The sequence below is a fragment of the Triplophysa rosa genome, linkage group LG19 (genome assembly GCF_024868665.1).
Source record: "Triplophysa rosa linkage group LG19, Trosa_1v2, whole genome shotgun sequence".
Taxonomy (NCBI): domain Eukaryota; kingdom Metazoa; phylum Chordata; class Actinopteri; order Cypriniformes; family Nemacheilidae; genus Triplophysa; species Triplophysa rosa.
In genome coordinates, this window is record NC_079908.1 from 12,056,515 (window position 1) to 12,073,232 (window position 16,718).

Genomic DNA, 16,718 nt, shown 5'->3' on the forward strand with positions numbered 1-16,718 from the left:
TCTTTCTTTCTTTTTTTCCTTCCATTCTTCTTTTTGTCTTTCCAGTCTTCTTTCCTTCCATTCTTCTTTCTTTTTCTCTTTCTTTTTTCTTTCCAGTCTTCTTTCTTTCTTTCCGTCCATCCGTCCGCCCTTCCTTCCTTCCTACCTTTCTTTCTTTCGCTTCCTTCCTTTCTTTCCATTCTTCTTTCTTTCTTTCTTTCTTTCTTTCTTTCTTTCTTTCTTTCTTTCTTTCTTTCTTTTTTCCTTCCATTCTTCTTTCTTTCAATTCCTCTTTCTTTCTCACTTTCCAGTCTTCTTTCTTTCTTTCTTTCCATTCTTTTTTTTTCTTTCTTTCTCTCTTTATTTCTTTCCAGTCTTCTTTCTTTCTTTCCATTCTTTTTTTTTCTTTCTTTCTCTCTTTATTTCTTTCCAGTCTTCTTTCTTTCCGTCCATTCTTCTTTCTTTCTTTTCATACTTCTTTCATTCTTTTTTCTTTCTTTCTTTCTATTCTTCTTTCTTTCCATTATTATTTTTTCTTTCTTTCAGTCCATCCATCCATCTCTCAATCAATCGATCTATAGTGTATTTCTAACCATTAGATCATTTTGCAAAAGCTAAACATTGGTCCAGAAGAACACTTTTTTTAACTTCACACATATAATTGATCCTTTAGACATAGATCGATATATGATATGATAGATCTTTCTGTCAGCATCGGTAATTGAAAACCCCATATTGTTGGTCAAATAGTACTGGTTACAATAACCAAAATGACAAAGTCAGACTGGAAGAAATGGTACCACTGTCCATTTCCGTAATGCCGAGATGTTCCCTGCATCGGCTAAACCCACAATCTCACACTTACATGAGTGCACAATGAAGAGCAGGTGGCAAAACACAGCTAGAGTGGGTGTGAATATCCAGCAGTGTGTGAAAGTGTTTTTTCCCTCTCTTTCCTGCATAGTGTGTGCTTGAGATTGCCTGTTTTCATGTTACACATGCTCGGTCCAAATCCCCTCTCTGAATCATATCACCATGTGATAAAAGCCGCCATAGCCTGGGAAATGGAAGCTGCAGACCTTGACTGCTTGACCTGAAGCGAAAATGTCTTCTGCAAAATTTGTGTTTTTGTGCGAGCCACAGGCCCGCTACACTATAAATGAAAACAGACCATTAAGAACCAGCTAATTCAGTTTTTCCACCAGGATAAAAATGAAAATAAAGCGCCCACGGCCGCTAGGAAAGCATGAATGGGCCATGTCTGTAGGTAAATAAATATATAAATGCGAAATGTGACGTGACTTTAATGCGCTTCCGAAAGCTTATTTGCATGCCTCAGTTGTCAGGCACCTCTTAACAGCCCTGTCACTTAAAGCAAAAGGGAAGAAAGAAATCAGATTGCGCGATGGCGACAGATAAGGGGAGACAGTTTAACAAAACTGAATTCAATCAGCCTGCCAGTAGCACAAAGTCAAAAAACAGCGAAACAAATGAACCTTGTGAGAGTGTGACTTTCTTAAGACTCGTCACATGGGATGAGGTGTGGATTGAGAGGACTGGATTGGAAATGCAAATAGAAAGCCTGTTTATCTAGGAGATGGGGTTATGGATGAAGGTTAAGCGTGTGGCGTGCGACAGTGGTTGTCACGGAGACCGTGTTAAATGCTGGCCACACTGTGATGGTTGAGCTGGTGGGTGGTAATCATGCTAAGTGACATCAGAAGATGCATCGAAGTGTAAACACACACATACACAGCAGCCATGTTTGGCAAGCTAATGCGCAAATGCATGACACCTACTGCATGTCAAATCTAAGAAACGTGACTAATGACTGAGGAAAGGAAAACCATATCGCAACAGTATGTGTTTGAGTCACGCTTGTTTTTATCAACTTGATAACCCCAGATTCATCAAAACAACAAGTGCAACGTAAACCGTCACTGCGTTTTTTAACAAGCCATCACTCACCCTCATTTTAAAAACCCCACAACTCTAGTCCTGGCTGAGCACTAACATATTTTTAAACCAAATGTTTTTCAAACGGTCATTAAAATGAAGACACATGATAGCAAAACGTACATGTAATTAGGCAGTTGTGTTTGTTTTTAACAGCTTTGGGGTGATGAGCCGGGCGCAGTTGTGTCATGTGGGAGGCAAGGGCTAATTCTAATCACCAGAAGACCTCTCGAGAAATTGCTCATATCTTTATTACTTCCAGAAAGTTCTGTGAAATCTTTGGCAACAAATCACGCTGAGATATTATTTAACTATTTGTGCTCTAAATTCTGAAGAACAGATGTTTACACACATCAGCATCAGGTAAACACGGGTCATAAAAAATACTGAAGGAACAAACATGAACCACCAGGGTACGCCAGTGAGTCAAACTCAATAAGGAAACTAAGTAAACGTGTTAATAACATTCTGGCATGCTCTCTGGTTCTCTCACGTGTTTGTGTGTGTAACAGTGCACACAATACCTTTGCAGACTAAACTTCAGTAGCTGATGCCAAAACATGCAACATTTAATGATTTGCTATACCAATTTTGATACAACAGCTTGATATTGATGCTTAACAAAATAGATTAAACTGTATTTGAGAATTAAGTCAACAAAGCTTCAGTTTCGTTAAGTAATTTTTCAGAAAAAATATAGAATTTGCATGTTTTGACAAACTTATGAATTGTTTACATTGACTTGAGACAGATCATGGGGTAGTTGACAAATAAACCCGTATGTGTCCAATGGTGTTACAGCAAACATGTACAAAAAAACTAACAATGAAGATAAATATATTTTATGCTATTTTATATGATACATATAAATAATATATTATAAACAGTTTGTTTTCAACATTTGTCACACCATAGTAAACATGTCAACTACCCACATACTGTTAGAGACCCAATTATGTCGGCAGCACTAAAGTTATATATAAACTATATTTTTATTTTATTTGCAGTAATTTTGATATTCTCTATACACGGGAGTTTGGAAAACCTCGGCAAACAGAAAATGACATCATACGTTCTTGATCTCGGGTAACTGGTATGAAAAATTGCCCCAGACATATTAAACGTTAAGCAAACATTGTGCACGGATCATATCGTATTAATAGAGGGATTTAACTTGTTTAGACTCTAAATTATTATTGATTATTGGAGCAGCCTGGTTTAATTAAGATAATTGTTTGTGTCACCGGAGGTGGAACAACTAAACTGATGATGAATTTCTATTTAAATGAAGCTTTCATTACCTCTAATGCTCAGGATACAGACAGTCAGAATAGGCCCCCTGCAAAAATTAGCTTTCCGTGCATGCATCGACAACAAACAAGGCATTGCAGAAATGGCAAAGAAATTTGTGTGCTGTGCATTTGCATAACTTGTTCAAACAGATCTGTGACATTATCTCTGTATTTAATTACAGACATTCAAAATAAGTAGCACAGAACATTGATCATTTTGGTCTAGATTAAAGCTGTCAGAGGACGATACTCTGCTCTCAGTGAGGCAGACAAGCCATTTATATTACTACAGCCCCAGCACCATCCCAGTGGCCCTCATACATCAAATGAGAGGAACACCCAGTGAGCATGTGTGTGTGAGAGAGACACACACAGAACGGGCTAATGCAGGAGTACACTGCCGTGCTGTAAAGGTCAAAGCACTCCACTGTCCGCCTCAATAGCTCATCCTGCCTGCCGCACGTTTTAAAGCAGCATGTGCGAGAAGCACGGCTTTGAATTAGATCTGAATGCAGGTGATGGTAAAAGAGTGAGATCTGGTCTACCTGTGAGCTGAAATCAGTGAGCGGGATACGATACGCATCACTATTCCAAACTGTAAAGGTCACAGCTTCTGCTCGAATATTACAGCGTAATGGCGGAGATCTCTGCGGCTATTGTACCCGGTTGTTCGGGGGGGTGTTGAACTTTCCGAGCAGGTTTTTCCTTTTTGGGAACTTCCTTTTGAATGATCACCGAAAGGAAGAAAAATCCCGAAGGATGTCTCTTTAATATCTTTAATAGTTCTTTCTCATAGACAGCAACGAGTCTGGATGGAGATAAAATGGAGAAGTGTGTCGTTTCCTTTGTTACCATTGTCATCGTTTAATTTTATCATTTGGACATTATATATCATTACTGTTCATTATATAATATAATATACATATTGTTATATGGAATGGCTTAAATATTGTAAACAAAAAAAATCACCATTTGTGCTCCACAGAACAAAGTCATGTGGTTTTGGAACGGCACTGTGGTTAGTAAATGATTTTTGGATGAACTATTCCTGTATGCACGCTGGTGTTTTAATGACTTATGGTGAGCTCAGAACTTGCATAAATGTCATTGTGTCCTTCCATCTGCTCCTAACACATGCCAACGTGACTTCTCCAACCAAGTCACCCTTGTAAAAAGAGCCGATTTTTGCATTGCTGGTTAGCAGTACGTTGTTTTGGATGGTTGTCCCCATCAAGAGATCCATTATCAACAAGACTACATTGGACAACCATAGGAACCATGTTTGTCAGCAATATCAGCTCAATTTAGCGGAAGAACATCGTCTACGCTACACTGTCTTTTTAGCAGAGACTCTACAATAAAATGGACATTCCTACACAAAACATTTGAATATTCCCATAATACATAATATAATATAAAAATATTGAACTTATATAAGTTTAGATTTTTAATGCAATAAGTGCACAATTAAAAAAAATTATTAATATGGTCTGATCAACCCTGCATTATGTACACAGGAAAAGTTATTATGAAATAGTCCACATGTTTCTTAATTTATTTCTGTAATTAAAATAAACATTTTTAAGAGAGCACTATTTTAATTGGTAATTATTTTATAGCCCCTTAATGAAGTCATCCTTCAGATCCTTCAGAAAGTGACACGTTGACAGTGATGCTCTGTCATGATGATTGATTTGTTAAAAAGATGGTTAAAGAAAACTTTTCGGATGACACCAACATGTTAACTGTCAGTCTCCACTAAGCAAATGTTAACTTTAGTTCCTTATTTAAATGTTTTTAAGTTTCAGCCTGTTAGACATCTTGTTTAAACAATTTCAAGAAACGTCTGAAGTAATAAACAGTTTGATTTAATTATTTAATCCAGAATACTTTACTTATAGGATAATTGTGTTTAACCAAATTTAAAAATATAAAGTTAAAAAGCTGCACAACAGCAATGACCCACATGCAGAGTTCAATTCAATGTCAAGCCAAATGAAACATGGATGAATTTACCAAATCTTCTTAAGAGAACACATCAAGCTGAACTGGAATGAACTAAGCTTTTAAGAGTCTGCTTTTTGTGCTGAATTCGTTCACTTGGCTTACTTTTACATTTATGCACGTTTCACACAAAACAACTTCAAAGTATACAGTTCATAAGTATCTGTGCTTCCTGGGAATCAAACCCATGACCTTGGCACTGCTAACGCCAAGCAACTGAGCTACAGAAGCAATTTAATTATGGAACTTTAATACGATATCCGAAACAACATTATGAATAATTTATATTTATTAAATTCATATTCCCAGGGTACTTGCAAACTAGCTAAAGACTGTTAAAAGTGCCTTCACGGATATTAATAATGATTATTACATTGAAAAACAAGCATCTATTTTTAAAGCAATGTAGTGGTGATACTAACAGGCTAAAGAGCAGGAAGAATGCATTTAATGCAAATATTATAATGTAAGCTTTCAATGCTGGACCCCTGAGGGTCTGCCAGCTTTTGTTGTGCTTAATTAATAACAATAGTGGCTTGTTTTACATGCAGGCTATGAAACAGCATCCAAACTGGAGCGAGTATCCTTAAAGGCCAAAGACCCCTCAGACACAAAGACCCTCTCTGCCCACCCTCCACAGACTTATAAAGGAGTTGCATACTTCGTTACGCAAATGCGTGGTTAAGTAAATTGTGGTGATACTAGCGCTAATGAAGGGTAAAATGCTGGTTGGATGCAAGCAGCAGTGGAATGTGGCGTGTGGGAAGGGATGGATGGCAGCCTGGTGATTAATGCGTCAGAGAACCGACGGGGGCCGGGCGCAGCACCAGAGGCCTTGCCACCTTTGCTCGCTCATTTGGAAATCTCTCTCAGCAGAGGAAGAGAGGAAAAGGACTTCTGCCTCTGTGACCGAGTCTCTACTGCAATGGATAAACAAAGGGAACCAGACAAACAAAAGGCCAGAGACAAAGAAAGAGAGAAGATGAAAAGAGAAATGAATATGGAAGAAAAGCAGGTGGCACTTTCAATGATACAAGGTTAGAAAACAGGGCCTGGAAATGTGATTATTTTTCAGTTTTTAAAAAACAGACCTCAGGAGGTCTAACTAAATATTATATTACTTGTTTTATGTTCTATTATTTAACCCTTGTATCGTGTTCATGTTTTTGTTACTCAGCCAGTGTTCGTACGTCTAGTGGACTCATTGTTCAGTTTTTAAATGAACATGGCCATAAAATCAATTAAAAAACACTTTACAGATGTTTACTTGAACCCTATAAGGAAATGTACATCCATTAAATCAAATGTGCTACTAGTTTGGGGTAAAAAAATAAACATGTTTATTTTAATTAAACAGAAATGTCTAAAGTTGAAAAAAATCTATATAAATAAATAATCAATAAACAATTAATAGCTGCTTTTTTGTGTAAACTGATAATGCAATGTGAACATTGCAGTAAACATTGAAAATACATCCCACAGACATAGAGTTATTATATTACATTATATTATTATTAATTAACAAATAATTATATATTATTCATGTATCAACATACAATTCTTTTTTTATGAATATATTATATATTACTATATTATATATTTCAGTAACCCTATCAAATTGTGTGTCTTAATGTATAAATACAAATTAAACTTTTATTTTAACGGTAACACTTCAGTATAGGGGGCAATTCTCACTATTAACTAGTCAACACTATTAGCATGCCTGTTATTGGCATATTGGCTGTTTATTAGTACTCATAAAGCACATATTCTGCACGACCATACTCTACATCCTTAATCCTACCCAATACCTTAACCTAACAACTACCTTACTAACTATTAATAACCAACAAATTAAGAGTTTATTGGGGAAAAGTCTTAGTTAATGGTTTGTTAATAGCGGGAATTGCCCCCTATTCTGAAGTGTGACCTTTTAAATTTTTGAAAATTGAATGAAATTATATATATATATATGACAATATGAAATGTATGATTTTTATTAGATTTGATTTGTATCATTTTAATTGTTGGATATAAACAACAAGGTCTAAGTGAATATGCGACAGGTAAAAATGTCTATTTTTAGAAGATTTTTAGGAGATTTAGAAATTTTATGTGGTTAAAATTAGCTACTTCCCATGCAAAGTTAAGTTTATGTTAAATAATAATACTAATATTATTAATAACCACATGAATTGTCATGTCTAATGCTTTAGAGCCATAGGACCCTTATTAAAATCCAATCTGGGGAAAGTGCCAGGTTAGAGAAATGCTAGAGAGAAAAGTAGAGAGAGACCTGCTCTGCCCTCTCTTTCTCCACCCCTCTCCTCTTCCTTTCCAGCATTCCTCTTCACAGCATGACGGTGCACTGTGAGGACCTCCAGCACCTGTCCCTCACACTGGAATCAGTGAGCTGTGCAGGAGTCACACAGCCTCCATCTAAACACCAGATCCTCGAGCTGAGACCGCGCGGGTAGTCCAGTGTGTATTTTGCATTGTCTCCAAGCTCGCGTCCTGATCTCGGAAACGTCTGTGCACACAAGGATAAGAATCCCCATGCAGGCGGCTGGAGATTAACTACCCTCAGCCTCTCACATCTTCCTCTATCGATCGGCACAGATTAAAAAGCAAAAAAAACCTCACACGCGTTGACTAAGATGACATCAGACGCAAAGAGGCAGAACACAGAGTCCTTGTGGCAGAGGCATGTCCTTGAGGTCAGGGGGAGCAGAACAGAGGCGGTACAGAGACAGCCTCTCACAGAAAGACACAAAACTGAGACAGGGAGAGAGATGAAGGGGGTTGAAAGGGATAGTTTAACCAAAAATGAAAATGTTGTCATTACTGACTCCTCAATGATATTATTATCCCTACCCTCCTTCAAAACATGTACAAGTTCCATCTATGAAACAAAAGTTTGCATTTTTGAAAGAATATCTCTATGTCACCGTTTATTCACCGTCATGTCATTCAAAACCTGTATATGACTCTTTCTTCTGCAAAACAGAAGAGAGAATATTTAGAGAAATGTCTCAGTGGTTTTGTGTCCATACAGCGGACGTCGATTGGGGCCAATGTTGTTTGTTCACCAACGTTCTCAAAATAGCTTCTTTTGTGTTCTGCAGAAGAAAGGAAGTCATACACGTTTGGAATGACATGACTGAGCACATGATGAAAGAATTTTCCTTTTTGGGTGAACTATCCCTTTAAATACTCAAATATAGTGCCAGTGATCATTTTATTGACTGTTCCACAGAATAACAAACATCATCATGTTTTACCAGTGTGATACGAGGGTGGGAAAATAATGACAGAATTTTCACTTTTGAGTTATGTATCCCTCTAAGAGGTGTGCTATCCTTCATCAGCAAACATTAAATAAATGTGTCTTTGCACATGTATCAGCTACTTTCTAACTCCCAGATCTATCAAAGCCAAAACACTGTTTGTCACAGTGGGGAGGAGAGGAGAAGGCAGAGAAATCCTGGATGCATTGTGGGCATGTTCTTTCACTGTTGCCCTGCGCTAATGTGTTTAGCTAGCACAGTTCTTCTGGATCATATTACTGTAATTTCACAGGAGCCAACTAACACAATAATAGCATCGCCATCAGCACGCTCCTCTATTCAGCATTAATGGTGAGTGTATGTCTTTGGCAAGAGAGTGTTCTGTTTACAAGCAGAGTTGGAGGAGAAAGAGGGCGAGTGAGAGAGAGCGAGAGAGAAAAATGCGGCATAAACCAAGCAGAAGGCCATGAAGGACTAGGGTCCTTAACAAGGACTGGGATTCATCCAGTACCCCTTGGGAGCGTCTTCTTTATAGCTCACTTCTAATTTATACCCTTACAAATAACTTGGCTGCGATTAATAACTGAGTCGCAAGGCAAAAAAATGCACAGCCTCTGCCAAGCTCGGAGCATTTGCGTGCGTGAGAATTTCTCTTGCGCCTCAGCATGTTTGGGCTGATAGACTGTGAAGAGAAAAGCATTCATCGTCGAGGGCTGCTGGAGTGCGGGTTAAAGTCGCTGGCCGCAATGCAGTCTGTCTGAATCATCGCCCCCTTCAGGTGCAGCCCAGGGCGGGTGTCTAGTTTTCTGTTCTAATGTGGGCTGACACTCAAAAAGAAGCATTCCTTCCCTTTTTGCTGATGAGGAAACATTAGAAAGTGGTTGATTTGGTAGGCAATTATATAGGCTTATGCGTCTGAATCTTTTGTTTTTTTGGCATTAGATTAGGAAAGCACTTATACAGAAAGTTTTGCTGATGTAATAATTGGTTGTTATGGTCGATATAAACAATATAGTCAGGTCAAGTTTATTTATATAGTGCCTTTTACAATGTTGCATTTGCATATTGAATAAAAGCATCTTTACATGAATAAGAAAATGAGTGTAAAGAGTACTGACAGAGAGGACCATCCTAATAAATGCAATGTTAATGGAATTTGCAGAAGTTAATCTACTATTAAATATCAGAAGTCTCCCAGTGAGCAAGCCAACACGACAATGGTGGCATGGAACCAAAACTCCAACGATGAATAAATGGAGAAAAAAACTCGGGAGAACCAAGTCTCAGGCAGTTCTCCTCTGACACATTACAGCTGCAGGCAGTGACTTTTGTGTAATAGTTACTAAGTAAATGTTTATGATTAACATGGAGTAAATAAGTAGATTTTTATGATTAACAGGGAGAGCTTATTAGTAGTGATTTATTGAATCTACAATTGTTTAAAACTGTTTATGTATGATTTTGTTGAGCCTCATTTTGTGACTGATATCAGACAACACAGGAATGTTTAGACAATATACCTATAACGTCACTATAAAATTACACGGAAGCATGAAATCGGGCATAATGGGTCACACTTCATAGGGGGTGATTCTCGCTATTAACAAACCATTAACTATGACTTTTTCCTCAAATTCTTACTTTGTTGCTTATTAATAGTTAGTAAGGTAGTTGTTAGGTTAAGGTATTGGGTAGGATTAAGGATGTAGAGTATGGTCATGCAGAATATGTGGTTTATGAGTACTAATAAACAGCCAATATGCCAATAATATGCATGCTAATAACAACTAGTAAATAGTGAGAATTACCCCCTATACTGATGCGTTACAGCATAATGTATAGCTGTAAAGATTACGATTTATACTGAAACGGAGCATAAAAATGCTATTTGAATCTAAAAAACTGAAAATTGCTATAAGCATCATTCAGTCTATGATACCATTACTAATAAAAAGTAAAACTATTGGCTGATGGTGTTAATACTGATATATCACGAATACCTACTCCAGAGACAACTAAACTAACTGCTTGTGAACATGAGCAGAAAGCACAGCAAGAACTCATCACTTGAACAACACTTGAATAAATTCAGATCCCTTACATCAGGCATCATATCAATTTCATACCTCCTTCAATATAGAAAATGCAAATCTGCCAAGTCATCAAAAATATATATTTCAGCCAGGCTTCAATGCATGGAATAGGCTTCACAACCATGATACCTCTGTATCACTTAGCACAAATAGCGCTTTTATTCGGCTACCTCTCTGATCTGAACACACCACAAGCAATATCATTTCTTGAGGACAAAAAATAAATAAAAAAGCATTCTGTTATCTCAAACCCACGCTCGTCTTTGATGAGCCCTGCCAACGAAATGGCGAAAAAAGAAAATGAGGAAGACCACACGGGCGCTGATAAGACATTGATAGAATGGCAAGTTTGACTGCGGTTTACCAAATGACTTATTTTACCGCCCTCCTTCCAAATACATTCCCCACATTTGAAAGAGGAAATGATTGCCTATCAGGAGTAAATGTTCTCGGTGTAAAATGGAGAAATTCGACTGGATGACACATCAGACAGAATGAGGCAGAATTTCTGTCTTGAAAGTGGAGAAACGGACGATGTTAGGAGAGAGAGGAAAGATGGAGTGCCAGAGAGCACCTGTACCGGTAGAGGTTAAAAAAGAAGAAAAGAGAAAAAGCTAGATTTTTGGTTATGACCAACATTTCCAGCTGTAAAGGATGAGGGTTTTTTTGTGGGGATGGGGAACCCACACACACAAAACAAAAAGGTAACATTACCTGCAAACTGAGCAGCTCCTGTGAGAAAGAGGGAAAGAAAGAGAGAACAATTAGGAAAAAGCCATTCACAAGCAGAACATCCCCACAGCGACATGCAGCCGGAGGAGAGTCGAGAGACACTTTAAAACTCATCAATAATCAACAAAAGGTCATTTTCAACCTATAAAAATGACCATTTAAACCCTGATAATGATATTTTCACAACAAAAATCACAACATTTTTAGTTTAACATTTTGGGGAAAACAATGAAATAGTCAACATTTCTGAGCAAGACTGTGAGAAGATAAAACATACTATGGCATAGTGCCCCCTTTTACTTTCATTTCTCAAAATTTCTTTGTGGTGCAACAGGTTTTGAACAACATGAGGGTGAAAAAAAAACAATGAGAGATTTTTTTATTTTGGGGTGAACTAACCCTTAACGTAACAATGTAAATGAAACAAACAATTTTTCTTTTTTAAACGCTTTTGGTTGCACACTGATAGCAGAATCTGACGGAATAATCATTTCACACTGTATCTTCAGCAACCATTAAAACAGCGAGTACCTCATGAATATAACAATAACAAACAATAGAGAGAGAGAGAACTCACGTCAGCCTTATGTCAGGTCCCCAGCGAAACATTATCTTAACTCATTCAGTGCTTTCTCTAACTGTGGCACACTGTGAAACTACATTAATTACAGCATGTCAATAGCATCTGGTTTTAAGCTCATCTACAGTATCTGTGGCTTAGACCTCAAATCAGAGGTTTAGCTAATGCACTCTGTCTCTGGTACACGCAGAACAGTTTGAAAAAGCACTTAGAGACGACGTGACTACGAAAGTGCGCAATGACTCAGAGTCTGATTAGTAAAACAATTTTCTTATTAGCATTTTCACAGAATTTTCATCTTAGCTAATGTGCTAATTAGCATTCCTCTTCTGGGACTCCACGCGAAGGCATTGAAAACAGATATTTGTGCTCTGCCTTGGGCATTCGTTTGTCAATTGAATTTAAACAGTATTAGAAAAGGGACGAAGACGTTCTCTTAAACGCATGGATTCGCTTCAGAAGACCTTCGTTAAGACCACAGAGCCGTGTCGAGGAGTTGTTTGCTTGATGGATGCACTTTTTGGAGCTTCAAAAAGTCGTCGCCCATTCACTCCCATTCTACCGCTTGGAAGTAAAATGATACGTGGTATTATAACTTCGACTTTAATCGACATAATTATTCTTCAAGAAGAAAGTCATATTCAGTCAGGATGCCTTGTGGGTGAGTAAAACATGGGGACATTTTTTTTCTTGCCCAATTCACAGGAATGGTTTTTAATAGTTTTAGTAAACTATAATAATCTTGTCCCAACCAAAAAATATGGCTACCAAATGCAATTGCAGGACAAATAAATATTACGGACTAGAATTATTAACTAGAATTAACATAAAAACTAAAAATATAAAAAGATTCCAATTAAGTATTAATAAAACTACAACAAAAACAAAACTATGATGTTTTGAATAGCAATCGTTTTATTATAGTTTTAAATAATAACCTTGTCCTCAACCAGAAAAATAGCTTCAGAAAGCATGGCTACCAGAATCAAAGCAGCACAAATAAGCAAAAACTAGTCTGGTCTAAGCCGCAGGTGTTTTCGGCGGGGTAGATCTGTAATACACGGGTTGGTGGATACTGTGTGCCGTGAGAGGCTGCAGAGCCTGCTTTTGGATTCATGGCATGCAGTTTGGGTGCAGTCAGTAACTGGTTGATAGCCACAGGGGATCAGGGGCCACCCCTGAACTCAGACCCCTGGAACACAGGGTGCACAGATAGGACTATCCATGTTAAGTAAATGTCAGCCTTCAGAGTATCTCCGCGCTGGCTCTAAGCTTCGCTAGGCCCCTGACCAGAGAGCTAAGGGACCGCCCAGTTCGTGTCACACTCTACCTCCCTCTCCTCAGGTGAGGTTAAAATCCCTGACCAGCGGAATGCATTAAACATGAGTTATCCCACTTGAGAGACGCTACCTACTCCAAAATGATAGGGACATTAACTTGGGGTCAGTATGCATGAGCTGCATTAATGAACCCTTGTGTCTCTATACATGCACACCAACCTGAGAGCACTTCATAGAGTCAAAAGCCTTAAAGTGAGGCACGCTACAAAAACACCAGAATTGATGGCAGGGCATTTACAGGTTGCGAGAGAGAGATTAATACAGACATCTCTTGACCACACAGGATAATAAGATGCGTCATGCCTATTCAAACGTGTTTTTCCAAACTTGAGAATGCTAGAATGCTAAATGAAAACTGAACCACTAGACAAACACATTCAACTCAAATGAAGAACTACTGTTACTTACTTAATCCTTTTTCCATTTTGCTCATGCGTCGGTGCGATACATCACACAAATCCTAATTACAATTCAAGGCCAGTCGGTGAATATGAAACCTTACATAAACGTACCCTGCAGCCCACTTCTTCCAGCCACAAGAGACTCGCTTAGTACGAGCTGTGAGGATTTTTGGACATGATTACCAGAACGTATCTGCGATCTTCCACTGAGATCAGGGCCAAAGAGTAGCCTCAGTCCACTTCACACCAAACAGACGGCCTTCACATGTCTCCCACGCAAAGGAAGCTCCAGAGATGCAATCCTCTCCCACACCTTTCGCACAGGTTTCTCACAGCGTGATTGGTCTCATCAAAGACTAACTTCACACAGACAGACTTTTGACCTGCGGCATACATTCTAGTCCTCATTGCAGCTAATTCTGGTCAAACGCTGAACACTTAGACAGGAAAAGCAACCAATCAAAATTTGTATTTTTTATTCATTACATTTATGCATTTGGCAGATTCTTTAAAGTAATTCACAGTGACACATTGTATCAATATGTGTGTGAATTGAAGCCATGACATACCAACTGAGCAACAGGAACCAAATATTATGTTTACATAAAATAACGTGCTAAAGAGTTTTAAAGGTGCTGTGTGTAATTTTTTGGAGGATCTATTGACAGAAATGCGATATTATATACATAACTATGTGTTCAGAGGTGTACAAAAACCTTACATAATGAAGCGTTATGTTTTTATTACCCTAGAAAGAGCTATTTCTATCTACATACACCGCGGGTCCCCTTGAATGGAATTCACCATGTTGTTTCCACAGTAGCTCTAAATGGAAAAACTGCTCTACAAGGGCGTGTTTTGTAAATAAATTATCAATTTCTGCAAACAAGCGAAAACATGACAACATCTTTGTCCTGTGTCAGCCACCGTAGTGCTTCGAAAGAAGGGGTGGAGTGAGCCATTGGTTGGAATTCAAAACCTCACCGCTAGATGCCGCTAAATATCATCCACTGGACCTTTATTGCAGTGCTACTAAAGAAAACTATGTGCCCTTACTTATTGCAGTTGGGTATTGATGACTGGTGATTTCAAACAGGGTTTGGCATTTTCCTTCATATTACGAAGTAACTGTGTCATTCTCGTCAGAGACTCATCAAAACCTAAAAATCCGCTCCCTATGTGGTATTAAATGAAACACAAGCAAAATGACCAGTAATCTTTAAATATGAAAATAAGAGTGAGTTCTCCCATCTAAAAATGACACCGGATAAAAAGCTGTAGGGCTCACGTGGCTTCAAAGTCAGTGACAAAGTGGCAGTGTGTTTCTGAGGATCAAGTCTTTGTCCTATCAGGCTTTGATAGGCTGCTTTAGTCAGAGAGGATTGAAGCGTGTGTGTACCTGAGCCATAATAGGGAGGGATTTATTGTCTGTCTGCCGGGCTGTGATTAGACACCACTGCTGCCACTCCGATAAGCCTGCTGATGGGAATAGACACTCCAGTGTCCTAAAACCACCTTGGTGGAGCCAGAGAGGGAGGTCACATCTGGCGCTTTACACCACCCGCCTCTGACTTTGAAGTGACTTTTGAGGCTTTCTTAAACTTGGGAGACGCATCTTATTCAGTGAGCGTGTCTCATTAAGCAAAAGGAAGTAAAGCAGAGGTATTTTAGGATTCAAGATATAGCACGGTTTCTTTTTCAGTTTGGGGAATCTAGCATTGCCGTGTAACATTCCGTAGAAGATTTATGAGAAGATTCAATGCGAGGCAGCCGGCGATGTGTGCCAGCTAACCTGTCATGAAATATTTGGCATTTTCAGAAATTTTGTAAAGACTACCCAGCTGGAATAAAACTGCATGCAAATGAATTTGAATTCTCGTCTGGGTTGTCCTATACTGGTTTGGTGCTAATGGTTTTAAAATCCAGCTTAAATTTATATGCATAAATGAGCGTATCTGATTTCTAGGCATTGAGGACATTGAAGATAGACATACTGCAGTACTGCAGCTGTTGAGCGTGACCTGCTGAGCCTTCGCGTAATTAAAAGGTTAGAAGAGCACGGTCGTATTTTCATCTCAAAGGGGATTTGATGGAAAGGGCAGGGTTGTGTGGCCTAGCACGGCCCAGACAACACACAGATTGACCTTCACATCCATGGCTTTCTGAACCGCATGCCAAAGAGTTTTGTCGAACATCTCTGTGTCACACACCACGATTGTGATCCTATCATTCTACGACAGAAAAAAATCCTCTCCACAATCTAAATCTGATTAGAAATTCTTGAAAAGAGATGACATTTACATTCGTCACACTTTTGCCAAAGCCTGCACTGAAGGAAATCCAAAAGAATAGGACTGAACAGAAGGACAATGATAAGACCCGAATACCAAAACCGTTAGATGTTCAAAGAGAATCTGATTGTTACAGTCGGTCGGTGAAAATAGCTCCAGACGAAACCCATCAGGTGTTCGGGTACACGAGAGAGCGATAGAGGGAACTGATACTGCGAAGGGACAGTGGAGGTGGTCACAGATGAGACCTGGAGAACAGGAGAGGAATTCTGCCATTAATTTTGAATGAGACACACAGATCTGGAGTAATTGCTGTCTGATACCTCACCCAGTAGGTCTTCAGTCTCAGGGCACATCTCTGTGGGATCACCTGAGGTAAAGTGACCCCTCATAACTTCGAAGTCACTCCACTAGAAAAGATGATTTTACACATGATTGCCTATAATGCTGTGCTACGCTCCTAATTACCGTGTTTACATTGTACAACGGTCACAATCTCATTATCCGTATACTGTTGTGACACATTTGAAAGAAAACATGCAGGGAAATATTGTATCGACAGTACTGTTTACAAGTGTGGGTTCACTTCAGTGTAGGGTTGCACAGTGTACCGGTGCTACCACAATGCTAAAGCATCAAAATACTGCAGAAACCGATAATGATAATGATTCAGTGAGTCATTCATCAAGACACTTGCTTCGTTCTTGAATAAATCAGCCATTTTGAATGAAACAGTCAAATGATTCACTGACTCAGTAAAAAG

At 38.6% G+C, this 16,718-nt stretch overlaps 1 protein-coding gene across 6 annotated transcripts in view; it reads right to left on the reverse strand.

Moving 5' to 3' along the window:
- cadm1a (cell adhesion molecule 1a) overlaps positions 1-16,718 on the reverse strand; it is a 269,351-nt gene that overhangs the window by 67,196 nt on the left and 185,437 nt on the right. For 5 of the 6 annotated variants that reach the window (XM_057359684.1, XM_057359680.1, XM_057359685.1 and 2 more), the window contains exon 2: positions 11,326-11,343. The exons of the other annotated variant lie outside the window; for it this stretch is intronic. In XM_057359684.1, the coding sequence (XP_057215667.1) occupies positions 11,326-11,343 (18 nt within the window). The remainder of the gene's footprint in view (positions 1-11,325; positions 11,344-16,718) is intronic. 6 annotated transcript variants of the gene reach the window in all.